Genomic DNA, 12,828 nt, shown 5'->3' on the forward strand with positions numbered 1-12,828 from the left:
TTCAGGGGCAATGGCTACAGTTTGGAAACTGTTGTTGCACAAGCAGCTGCGTAATTCACCAACAGTCCTCACAGGTATGGACCTACTACATTTTGGCAGTAGCCTCTCAAAAGGTATCAATAGTTTTTGTTTTTTGGTTTTGTTTTGTTTTTTTTAATCTCCCTGAGCAACTTAACTAAGAATTTCATTCCGATGAATTTGGAAGGTCTGCTGGAACTGAGTGTGGAATTCAATGAGTTTCTTGTTCGGCTGTCCCAGAATTTTTGGTTGAGGAGATCCCAAGATAAATGAAACCATTTGTAGAGAGTCTTTTATCAGATGGAGGCCCTAAACCTGGGGCATGAAATCGTTTTAGCTCTATTGAAATCCAAAATAGATCACTTTCAATTGTTTTTTTGAGAATACATTCACATAATTTTTTTATATAGACACTTACTGAGTGTGGGAACATCAGTCTTCTGCTCTAGAGAAGAACAAAACTGTTCTGTGTTTGTTGTCTGAAAGGATATTACTACCACTGGAATAAATATACAGAATGTGTTCTAGATTCTTTGAAGTCCCTTGACATCGGGTAAATTTGTGTCATTATTTAGGAGAGAAACACTGGGATATTTCATGTTGTAAAAACAACAGAGGAAATGAAATTGTGGGATATCAGTAAAGGTCCAGGCTGCTGTTTTCACCTAGGGTTTCTTTGGAAATCTACTAAATAAAAAGCTTTGGTCTCCTGCCAAAAGGTAGCACTGGGGAACAGAAAACTGATTCAGCTCTTCCCTTTCAGAAGTACAAATATGCCCAGTGTTTTCCTGTCCCATTTTCCTTCTCAGTCTGAGATCAGTGTTATCAGACCCCATAAATTTCCCATGCAGTGGGTCACCAAATAAACAGAGGTATATGATAACAAACAGTTGAGTTGAATGTCTTTCTGTCTAACTGTGTTGGCCAGAAGAGATGGGTCATTCCTCCTGTGAGACGGATTTGGGGAAAATTCTAACTTTGAGTTGTCCAGAACCTGATCCGCCCAGATTACTTCTAACTCCCCACTGCTACAAAGAATGACTTGCTGGACATTCTCCTATATGTCCCTGTGTGAGCCTGTGTAAGAATCTCTTGGGGAGAGACACCCAAGGTAGAACACTGAGTCATCAGGTGTGCACGTATTTAATCTGACCGAGCCACATGACTGGACATAGCTGCATCAGTCTACTGCATTGTATAAAGCATTCTAGAATCTGACATTTCCCCCCAACACTTGTCAGTATCCAATGTTCTAATTTTTGTCAATCTAATAGGTATAAAGTGATCACATTTTTTTTCCATTTGTGTTTTTCTGATTATAATATATCCGAGCATCTCATTATGCTGGTTAGCCTTGGGGGTTTCCTCTCTGTAAATCATCTGTTCATTAGCTTTGCCAGTTTTTACTGGAGTTTCTGTCTTTTTCTTGTTGACTTGCAGGAGGTCCAGGTCTACTCTCCTATTGGACAGTGCAAAATGTCTTCTCCCCATCAGTCTGTTAACTGTCCATGATTAACAGGAATTCATACTACAGAAATTCTTCATTTGGGGGCACCTGAGTGGCTCAATCAGTTAAGTGTCTGCCTTCGGCTCAGGTCATGATCTCAGGGTCCTGGGATCCAGCCCCATATAGGGCTCTCTGCTCAGTGGGGACCTGCTTCTCCCTCTCCCTCTGCCCTTCCCTCCTGCTTATGCGCACACGTGCTCTCTCTCTCTCTCTAGCTCTCTCAGATAACTAAATAAAATCTTTTAAAAAAAATTCTTAGTTTTTCTGTAACCAAATTTGTCAGTATTTTCCTTATGGCTTGGGGCTTTGCTGTTTTTGAGAAGTCCTCCCCATTCTTGAGTGACAAAGATCGCCTCCTACATTTTCATCAAGCACTATAACCATTTTACTTTCTCCTATTTAGTCTTCCAAGTGGCTTTACTACCTCTGTATGCTGTTTTAGGTTGGAATCCAGTTTTATATTTCACCACATAGTGAACATTTTCTGCTAAACAATCGATGCTTTCCTCATTGACCTGGGTGCCATCTGAATCTTATACTAAATACTCATATGTACAAGTCTGTCTCTAATTTCTCTATTCTGTTTCAATGGTTTATTTGGCCATCCTTTTGCTAAACACTATTCTTATTACTATTGCTTTGAATGGCGTGTTTGTATCTGGGCTAATCCCCCTGTTTATGACTCCTCTACAAGTTTAGCTTGGATATTCACAGACTTTTATTGTTACATATATATTTTTAGAGTAGGTTTATTATTAAGTTCCTCAGAAAATTATTTGTAATTTGCATTGGGATTGCATTGAATATGTGAATTAATTAGAATAGACTTGAGCTCTTTATGTATTAAGATCTTCCTCCCAAGGGTATGGGATGTGTTTCCATTTAAATTAAATCACTCTATGTTCTTGATTAGATTTTTAAATTTTTTTCCAAAGACTATTCTACACTTACACTAACTCGTGTAATAATCACAACCACCATTTAAACTTTTATCACCATCACTTTCCAAATGAAGAAACTGAGCCCAAAGAAATAAGGGACTTGTCCAAGAACTCATAACAAGTAAGTAAAGTAAGTAACAGAGCCTAGCTTCAAACAGTTTATAGTCCATACTCTTAACCACTGGACTGCCTCTCAATTTACAGGGAGTAACTTTATAGTTTGGCTGCTACTGTGAATGGTATCTTCTTTGTATTGTCATTCATTCATTATCTGGTATATTATTATTATTATTATATTTTCTAATTGATTGTTGCAGTTGTAGAGAAATGTAGTTTGGGTTTTTTTTTTATTTTAATTCCAGTATAGTTAACATACAGTGTTATATTAGCTTCAAGTATACAATACAGTGATTCAACAATTCCATACATCACCCAGTGTTCTTTTCTTTTATTTTAATTCCAGAAATGTAGTTGATTTTTAAAATTTGGTATTTGCATCCAGTGAATTTGCTGATTTTTCTAAGTAATTCCAATTAGTTCTATTACATTTTTCTCTTGTTTCTGTTGCCCCCCAACTTTTTTGGGAAATCTACTGTCAATAATGACCAGTTTGTCTTTTCCTTTCCAATTTTTAAGTCTCTCTGTTCTTATTCTTGCCTTACAGCATTGGCCAAGACTTCCATTAAATGGTAGACTCTCTGTAGTAGTGATCACGGGCAAAGAATGTGTCTTTAAAAAAGCAGCGTTGTCCCAGAAGAAAGTTTTCATTTTATCTTGGTTGTACTATACACAGCGCATCAGAGAACTGTTTCACAGAGCATAGGTTAGAAATTGTGTTTGGGGGGGCGCCTGGGTGGCTCAGTGGGTTAAAGCCTCTGCCTTCGGCTCAGGTCATGATCTCAGGGTCTTGGGATCGAGTCCCGCATCGGGCTCTCTGCTCAGCGGGGAGCCTGCTTCCTCCTCTCTCTGCCTGCCTCTCTGCCTACCTGTGATCTCTGTCTGTCAAATAAATAAATAAAATCTAAAAAAGAAAGAAAGAAAGAAATTGTGTTTGGTGGTCCAAAATCCATTCTAAGCAGACAGGCCCTATGCTTATCTATGCCACAGAAATTACTTTTCCATAGGGGAGAGTCCTTCCAGGGAAGACATAGTTCAGTTGTGATGAATCCGACTTCATTCTGACTTTAAGTATATTTAATTCCGTCCTAGTGCCCTATAGCAACAACACAGCTCTGCACCTGTCACTTGCTTCACACAATCTGCTAGATGCAATTGTTTCTGACAACTCATCAGTCTCCATCCCCATGGGGGAATTCACAGACAGCACCACTGGAAGGAGCCTTAGAGAGCAACCAGTGCTCTCATTTCACACACATCTAAAAGTCCCTATAGTGAGTCCCTCCTTACCCTTGAGCAGATGATCCGCCTTGGGAGCCTGATGCTAACAACTGAGAGAGCTTGAATCAGACCAGGGCCCATCATAGCTTTCTTCTAATTGGCTTCTTCACTCCATCTTCAATGGGCCCTGCTTAGTATTCATGGTGGCGTCTCAAGGTTTACAGTGACTCGTCCATCCTGACTTCAAAAGGGACCTAGAGGAGAGAAAGAGGAAACATCCACTCTTCTTGTAGCCTCAAGGCTTTTCCCTGTTCAAGATGGGCTCATCTGCACAGAAGCGGGTACTGATGGCTCCATTATGCAGTCCTGGGGCCTGAGCACAGTCAGACCCATCAGAAGCTCTGAGTAGGTGACCAAACACACCCCTCCCTTTTACACATACCCAGGGTGACTAACACTTGTGGTCAAGATGAGTGAACTGAAAAGTCCCGCAGGAACCTCACACCCAGTACATCCAAAATGGAACTTCTCACCATCTCCTCCAAACTCACTCCCCTCTTACACTAACCCCTGCCTAGGCCCTGGAACAATCCCCATTCCACCATCCTCAACACCTTCCTGCCCATCACACCTAAGGAGTTACCAAGTCTTGGCCCCTCAGCACTCTGAGAGTCTCTATGGCCCACTTTGTCCTCCTCATTCTGACTTGGGGCTATGGCCATACCTCCCAGCTGCTCCCTGTGCTCTACTCCTCACGCCTGGGATCCACCTTCCATACTATTGCTGAAGGGAATCTTCCCATCATGCCTCTCTAACCATGCCTCTTGCCTAAAACCTGAGAAAGCTCCCCACCACCCTCAGAGCAGATGTTCCTTAGCATGGCATCTACTATCCTCATAGCACAGCCCCATAGCTCTCTCTGACGTCACACCCTGATGGCAAGAGCCCCAGATCCCCACTTCCCACTACCCTCCCTGACTGTGCTTCAGACCCCTGTTCCCCCCACCTAAAACCTGCATCCCATTTACTGGGAACAGTCTACTGCCCCTAGAAGCACATTGGGTGGCCCTGCTCCCGGGAGCCTTCATTGCCTCCTCACCACCTTGTCCTGCTGATGTGTCCTTTCTCTCGGCTTCTCCCAAGGCCCCGTGCATCCATCCCACTAAACAATAACTTTCTCGCCCTGTAGGAAACTGGACTCTCCGAAACAACGGTTTATTGCATCGCCAGTCTGGTTTCATCCCTTTTCATATTTAAAATGGGTACGCGAATAAAATACATTGAGTCGGATTTAGTGTGGGAGTGTCCCCCAAGGGACCTGTTCAGCAATGGGTGTCAAACGCTTAGCAGTGTCCAGCCGGCACCGGCGGACCAACTGAATGAATACATGGCGAGCGGACGACTGACCAAGGCCCTTTCAGGGCTGGGTGGGCGGTCGCGATCAGGGCACATACCGGACACAGGTGGACAGTGAGCTGCACTACTCGGCACTCTGTGGGAAGGGGGCGCTGCAGGGCGGCGGGGCGAGGGGTGGGCGGGCCTCTGAGGCCGGGACCGACGGCGGCCGGCGAGGGGTCGGGCTGGCCCGGGGACCCTGAGCCCCGACTCTGCGCCGATTTCGCTTTCGCTTCGGGCGGGCTGGAGGCGGCGGGGCCGTCCCCAGAAGGCTGCGGCCGGGCACCAGCGGAGTTAATCCGAAAGCGCCGCAAACCCCGCGGGCCCAGCTCCACGTGTCACCGAGAAGCTGATGTAGAGAGAGACAGAGAGAGAAAGCAAGCAGGAGACCGGAGTCCCGGGAAAGTCCTGCCGCGCCTCGGGACAATTATAAAAATGTGACCCCCCGGGTCGGCCTCCCACCACCGCCCTCACCTGCTGCGTCCTCAGTCCGCGTCCAGCGCCCGCCCGGGGTCCACGCCGCGTCCGCTCAGCATGTGCCCGCCGCGCGGTGAGTAACCGGCCCGCCGGGAGGCTCGGCGCTCGGCTGGGGAGGGGGCGGCAGCCCGGGGAGATGCGGCAGCAGCCCGGGACCCGCTAAGCGGAGACGGGAAGGCAGTCTGCAACCTGGTGCAGGGGTGACAGAGAGAATGACTGCGTGCTTACCGCGCGCTAAATAGGACATTGTCTCCTTATCTGGAAGCACTCTTGTGGGCTATCATCAGGCCCATTTCACAGATTTGAAACTGAGGCCCCACGCGGTAACTTTCTGTCTTGGGGTCCCTCAGCTACAGCTATAAGAGGGCAGATCCCAGCCAGCTTCAAAGTGAGGCTGCCACCCCACTGTTTCCAAAACACTTGGCCGAGTCTGGGCTAGTCACTTCACTACCTGGCCTCAGTTTCCCTACTGGTGAAATAGAGGGTGAGCTCTGAATTCAACCCCCTTGTCCGAGCTCATTAGGGGGCCCTCACAGGGAGTTGCCTTCTAGCCCTACAACAGAGCACTGCCTTCCAAGAACTTGATTCATTTCTCAGGTGTTGAAGGAAAATTGGAAATGCTGGAGGGGGGTTGGTGAGGTTAAGATGTGGATGGGTGCGGATGACCAGAATGGGTGGAAGGTAGTAGTAGGGCAAACCAAGCTGATGAGCTCAGCCTGCTACTCTTCCTTTCCAGGCCTCTTCCTTGTGACCATCTTGGTCCTCCTAAACCACGTGGACGACCTCAGTTTGGCCAGGAGCCTCCCCACAGCCTCCCCAAGCCCAGGAATGTTCCAGTGCCTCAACCACTCCCAAAACCTGCTGAGAGCTGTCAGCAACACACTTCGGAAGGTGAGTTTTTCAATATCCTTGTTCCCACTTTGCAGCCTCTCTAGGGAAGGGGTTTCTCTGAACCCCTGGTCACCTGAAAAGAACTGCAGAGAAATTGGGGACGTTAATCAGGAGCCGTCAGGACGGGGAGAAGGAACTTTACAAAGGGCCCAACTATTAGCTAAAGAGTCTCAATGAAATTGTGTCTCCAGAGAAGGCAAGAGTGGTAATAAATTACAATGGCACTCATTTTGGCTATGTCTACACAGAGGAAAGTGGATATTTACAGTGTTCCCTGTAGCCTGCCAACAGAGATGGAATTGTGTCAGGCCTACACTCTTTCTCTGACACACTTAATCAATCCAGGAAAGCGTTATTAGGTGCAGCCCCTGAGCTCCAGGGGCTACAAAGATGAATTAGATTTGCCCCTCGCACCACTCACCAGCTTCCAATGTGGTGACATAGTTCTTTGTCTGAGCAACATGTTCCCAGGGGCCTGTGACAGTGGGTGTGTCACGGGTTATCTAATACGATTTACAGCTTCATTCACTTATTTAGGTTTCATATTTTTATGCAAAAACATCCTTTTTTTCCTTTTAAAAGTGCTTCTATACCTATACCTTCTGCTGGAACAGCCAAAGACTGATGTTTTAAAAGCTGTGGTTTGGCTCCCTGTTCTCTGGTAAATCTTTCCTGAATATTTTCTAGCTTGTTGTTTTATGACCCTCTTAAAATATACTCAAGGCCACAAGGCCTTCTTAAAGAATTCTTTCCCCCTTCTAGACTTTCACAATGCCAATTGCTCCTCACAGTTCAGTCAATCTTAATTAAAAAGGCAGCTCAGCAAGTGAAAACTGCAGAGAAAAGTGCTTGGACTCCTGAAGAAAGTTTCAATCTGGATAAAATTTAGGAGCTGCAATTTAAATAGATGCTTTATGTGAAAAAGCTAACCCTTTGACTCCCCAGTACAGCTCTAAAGGTCAAAAGATTGCAGGACTCAATTTGATAGTTTTTTATAGCATTCCTTTGTCAAATTTGCTAGAACAAATCAGCTGGCTTCTTACAGAAGAGGTGGCAAATGCATGCAGCTCACAGCCCACAGATGTGTGGAGTTTGACCCGTACGTTTTGTCTTTGATTTTGAGTTTGATACCATTGAAAAAAATGGACCTTTCATATAAGAATCCAAATTTCGGGCTTCTCTTGAAGAGAGAAGGGCCCATATTTCCAAATCTAACTCTTTACCACCTGCTCAGGACGGCAGCTGCCTGGGTGCGTGCGTGTGTGTGTGTGTGTGTGTGTGTGTGTATCTCCAGGAACAGTGTATAGCTCCAGGTTGCTGCTATAACTAAATACCTCAAAGTAAGGGGCTTCAAACAACACCAGTTTATTATCTTACAACCCTGGAGTTCGAAATCTGAAATAAGCTAGAATCCAGATGGGAGCAGAGCTGTGTCCCTTTCTGGAGACTCTAGGAGAGAATCCATTTTCTTGCTTTTTCCTGCTTCTAGAGGCAGCCCACAGTCCCTGGTAAATGGCCTCCTTCCAGCCTCCAAGCCAGCAGTGGCCTGTTGAGCTGCCTACATGCTGCATGACTCTGACGTTGACTCCCTGCCACCTACCATTTATAGCAACCCAGCAATGACATTGGACCTACCCAGATAATCCAAGATAACTTCCCAATTTAAAGCAAGTTGATTAACAACCTTCATTTCATCAGCAACCGTAATTCCCCCTTGGCTACGTAACCTCTTCTCAGGTTCCAGAGGTTAGGAAGTGGATGGAGGGTGGGGGGATGGGGCATTATTCTGCTTACCCCAGAGATTTTACTACTTGTTTCCAAACATGCTCTGCATCTCAAGCCTCGATTTTGGCTCCTGCACTTCCCTCTGCCTGAAATTCCTCTCCTCTGCTGGTAGGCCTTCTAATCCTCTTAATGCCGTTGTCTTATCTCTGGAGAAGCCTTCATACCCTTCTCAGTACTTCTTACATGCTGACATGACTCCTTGTCATTTGGGCACTTTCCTGTCTCTGCAGTTGAACTTGGAATCTGGGAAGGGAGCGGAGGATGACAGTCCTCTTCTTCGTCCTGTTCCTTAGTACCGTGAGTCCCCCCTTCTCCAAGGAGGATACTTTCCGAGACCCCCAGTGGACCTCTGGAACCGCAGACAGTACCAAATCCTATATTGTGTTTTTTCCTATACACACATATCTATGATAAAGTTTAATTTCTAAACTAGGCACAGTAAGAGATTGACAATAATAATTGATGATAAAATAGAGCAATTGTAAGAATCTAAGTTAAGGGAATGTGGTTTCTACGTATTTTACTGTACCATACTCACCCTTTTTCTTGTGATGATGTGAGATGATAAAATGCCCGTGTGATGAAGTGAGTGGCACAGGCATTGTGACGTGCTGTTAGGCTACTAGGACGCTTTTGACTCTGAGCTGGAAGGAGGATCCCTCCTTCCAGACCACGGTTACTGGCAGGTAAACCAAGGAAAGTGAAGCCACAGATAAGAGTGGGGGACTCCTTGGACACCTTAGGCTTGATGAATGGAAAAACGATCTCAGTCATCAAGCAAATTTACTGACTTCTTAGATAAATTTCATAAATCTATTCAACGGTGCTTTCCAGCATGCTTATAAGATGACATCCATGTGTGTGGTTGCATGTGTGTATGTGAACCACTTGTCTTTAGGTTACATGTTTGTTATATCCATCAAGTTGGGACCTTAACAGTTCTGCCTTTAGACATTCTGCTTGAAAAGGATATTCATAAAACCCAGGTGCTTTGACAAAAGGAAAAAAAAACCTGTTTTCACCGGAAGCAAGTGTCACAGCGTGGTGTAGACGCTGATTAGCATAGCCTGTTGAAATGATTTATAGTGTTTACATTGTGGAAAAACGGGTCATTCAGAGAAATTCGTCCTAGGCAAAGGGAGAGGAGGGAGGGAGAGAGAATGTAAATAACCTGTTTCCTTTTGTCTTAGGAAGATCCCAAATTTCCTACCTGTTAAAGAGATGGATGTCAGAAGCAGCCTGCGGTGTCAGCCTCCTATAAGGCCAGGTGTCTTATTAATATTATAAACTGGGTTACTCTTTATGTTTCTTACAGGCCCAACAAACCCTAGAACTTTACTCCTGCACTTCCGAAGAGATTGATCATGAAGATATCACAAAGGATAAAACCAGCACCGTGGAGGCCTGCTTACCATTGGAATTAACCATGGTATGGATGATTTTCTTCCCCAAGCAAGTAACACAGTTAAGAGCTAGGCATCAAACCTCATCTTCTTCCAAAAATGTGCATGTTTCTGGTCTCCATCACCAGGAGATTTAATAGGTCCCACTTCAGAAGTTGAATTTGAAAAAATAGGTATATACATATAAAAAATATGTGTTTTACAACAATGTGAATATACTTAATACTATTGAACTGTAGTATGCTTAAGAAGAGTTAAGATAGTAAATTCTATGTTATGTGTTTTTTACTACAATAAAAAAGATATGTTTGAGAAAAGCCAGGAAAATGTATATTAAGAATTAGTATTTTTGATGTGATTTTTTTTTCTCTAGAATGAGAGTTGCCTGGCTTCCAGAGAGATCTCTTTGATATCTGTAAGTCAGAAAATTAAAGGTTTCAGCCCCTATGATGAATTCATATCATTGATGTCTCATTATTTTTTTTTCTAGAATGGGAGTTGCCTGGGCTCCAGAAAGGCCTCCTTTATGACGGTAAGACACAAATACTGTCTTTCCTCAGATGCAATGCGGGGGAAGCATTTTCAGCCATCTCAGTGGCTCCTTTCCCATTTTGTCCTATCACTTAGACCCTGTGCCTTAGCAGTATCTATGAGGACTTGAAGATGTACCAGGTGGAGTTCAAGGCCATGAACGCAAAGCTTTTAATGGATCCTAAGAGGCAGATCTTTCTGGATCAAAGCATGCTGACGGCTATTGATGACCTGTTGCAGGTAAGACCTTCATACTCCCAGGAAGAGCACCTTCTTCACGCTGAGATGGCTAGTCAGAGTCCGTGACGATTGGGAGAGGCCGGAAATCCCCCTCCTATGTCCGCTGCGGAGCCTCTCGACAAAGGGCACTCGTGAGTAGGCCACGGGAAAGACAAGCAGACTCCCGCTTGTTGAGCATGTGGTACACGCGGGGCTCCCTGCAGATGTTTTCACAGATTCTCTCTTACCATCCCTGCAACCACCATGTGGGGTGTGTTCAGAGGAGGAAAGCCAAGCTCAGAGTTAGCTGCTTGTCCAAGTGGCTTGTAAGTGGCAGAGCCAGGACTGAAACCCGCATCGGAGGGGTTTCACTACTCTTAGCTTCCCGCTCACTCTGAACGCTCCAGGGTGTGCCCTGAGGGGCCGTTAGACATATCTGCAAATACCGTGGGAGAAAACAAGTGGGGCCTGATGCCTAGGTGTGACCCATTCTGAACTAAAATGTGTGTGACATAAAACAATGACCCATCACCTGGGATATCCACAACGTCACTCGTAGACGAGAACTGGCTCTGTGATGTTCTGAATCACCCCAGCGTGGATGCTAATACAAAACAGAAACAGTCACAGAAGAAAGAGCAGGGTAAATACCTTGGTGGCCAAGGCATGGATAAAAAGAAGTATGAGTTCTCTTTTTGTGTCAAATTATTGCGGGAAATGCAGCAATGAGCTTCCTGCAAGTATCAAAGAATGTTAGCATCTAGAGAGTTATTTCATTTTCGCGTCCAAGATTCAGATGATTTGAGCATTGGAATCTATTCTGCCAGGAATCAGCCAACCGTGCCCAAACCATTCACTCTCACTGGGACTCAGGATTTTCCCTTGTAAAACGGCGTGACTTCTCCCACCCTACCTTTCTCTTGGGCTTTTTGCAAGGAACAAGTGGACATATCGATCCCTGTGCAAATAGAAGATTTTGCATTATGTTATCAAATGAAAGGGTAACACTGAGCGCTCCGTGGCCAGGTTTATGTATCTGGCACAAACGAGTGCCTGTAGCAGACAGGTCTGTTACTCTGGGAGTTCCGATCAATAGCGATCCATCACCTCTCTGTTCTAAAAAGGACTTAGCTTCTTAGTATAACATATAAAAATTAATTAGATATTGCAGCAGATGTCATCTGAACAGAATTGTTCCTTTCGCACATGCAACTCCCACTGACGGTTTTCTAAATAGCTTTAAGGGCCTTTTCAGAGCTCACTGAAGATACACGTGCTTGGATAATGAGTATTTCTTCTCTCAGGTTCTGCCTGGCCATCTGGCTGGGAGTAGATCTGGGTCGGGTTTAGGAGTTGTAATGAGGAAGTGGGTTGCAGACTCTGAGACATGTATTGGCTTCACCCATTTTTACGGATGAATGTTTTAATTTGGGAATATCATGTATGTCATCCTTAATATTTATCCTTATAGGCCCTGAATTTCAACAGTGCGACTGTGCCACAGACCTCTTCCCTTGAAGAACCAGATTTTTATAAAACTAAAATCAAGCTCTGCATACTTCTTCATGCTTTCAGAATTCGTGCCGTGACCATCAATAGAATGATGAGCTATCTGAACTCTTCCTAAAAAGCTGAGGTCCCTCCAGACCTTAAAGCCATTCTTAAAATAATGTGAATCAAAAATATTTTTCACAGGATGTGGGTTAAGAACTAGAAGGGGGTGCCTTGACCTGGTCCTGCTTAAGCTAGTATGATAATTCTCATGCTTGTTTACATTAGTTGCCCCCCAAAATCTGAACAATGTGACTGTTCCATCCACAGGTTGCCCTTGATCAAGTAGACTTCACATTTTCTATGGATCAGTTGTTTTTGAGTTTTCATAAGCAAATTGCTAAAGAGAGAAACGTCTTCACTCACCATGTTCTTCTTTTCCCTTTACTAGAAGAGCAAGAATTTATAAGCTATTTCTGTACTAGAGTGTTTGTAGAAACAAACACTCAAGCATAATTTATTTTAAAATACTTATTTATATAATTTTGTGTTCACGACAGCATGTGAATTAACTTATATTTATTTATGTCATATTTATTAAAGTATTTATTATCAAATGGATTTGAGAAATACCTTATGTTCTAAAAATAAAATGATTGAATAAAATAAGTCTCATTTTTTCTGATATGATTGGAATACTTTAAGCATTAAAATACACATTGTGGGAAAACTGAAAACACCAATGTGAACAAAATTTCCTTGGAAAGAATGTCACAATATTCTTACCCAAGTCCTACTTCCTCTAATCTCTTATTTTAAAAGGAGATTTGGA

At 44.2% G+C, this 12,828-nt stretch overlaps 1 protein-coding gene across 1 annotated transcript; it reads left to right on the forward strand.

Moving 5' to 3' along the window:
* Positions 1–5,358: 5,358 nt before the first annotated feature.
* On the forward strand, positions 5,359–12,577 carry IL12A (interleukin 12A). Its single transcript, XM_032852620.1, has 7 exons — positions 5,359–5,749; positions 6,413–6,567; positions 9,668–9,781; positions 10,129–10,170; positions 10,246–10,287; positions 10,383–10,526; positions 11,977–12,577. The coding sequence occupies exons 1-7, from the start codon at positions 5,734–5,736 to the stop codon at positions 12,130–12,132; spliced, it is 669 nt and encodes a 222-aa protein (XP_032708511.1). The 5' UTR covers positions 5,359–5,733; the 3' UTR covers positions 12,133–12,577.
* Positions 12,578–12,828: the final 251 nt, after the last annotated feature.

This window comes from Lontra canadensis, unplaced genomic scaffold (assembly GCF_010015895.1).
Source record: "Lontra canadensis isolate GAN:19392208 unplaced genomic scaffold, GSC_riverotter_1.0 scaffold6, whole genome shotgun sequence".
In the NCBI taxonomy this organism is placed as follows: domain Eukaryota; kingdom Metazoa; phylum Chordata; class Mammalia; order Carnivora; family Mustelidae; genus Lontra; species Lontra canadensis.

What these genes read in the sequence shown, in the direction of transcription:
- IL12A (XM_032852620.1), top strand. An exon ending in GAGAGATCTCTTTGATATCT is followed by an intron (nt 10,171 to 10,245) that starts GTAAGTCAGAAA and finishes TTTTTTTTCTAG; the next exon opens with AATGGGAGTTGCCTGGGCTC. An exon ending in CTATTGATGACCTGTTGCAG is followed by an intron (nt 10,527 to 11,976) that starts GTAAGACCTTCA and finishes TTATCCTTATAG; the next exon opens with GCCCTGAATTTCAACAGTGC.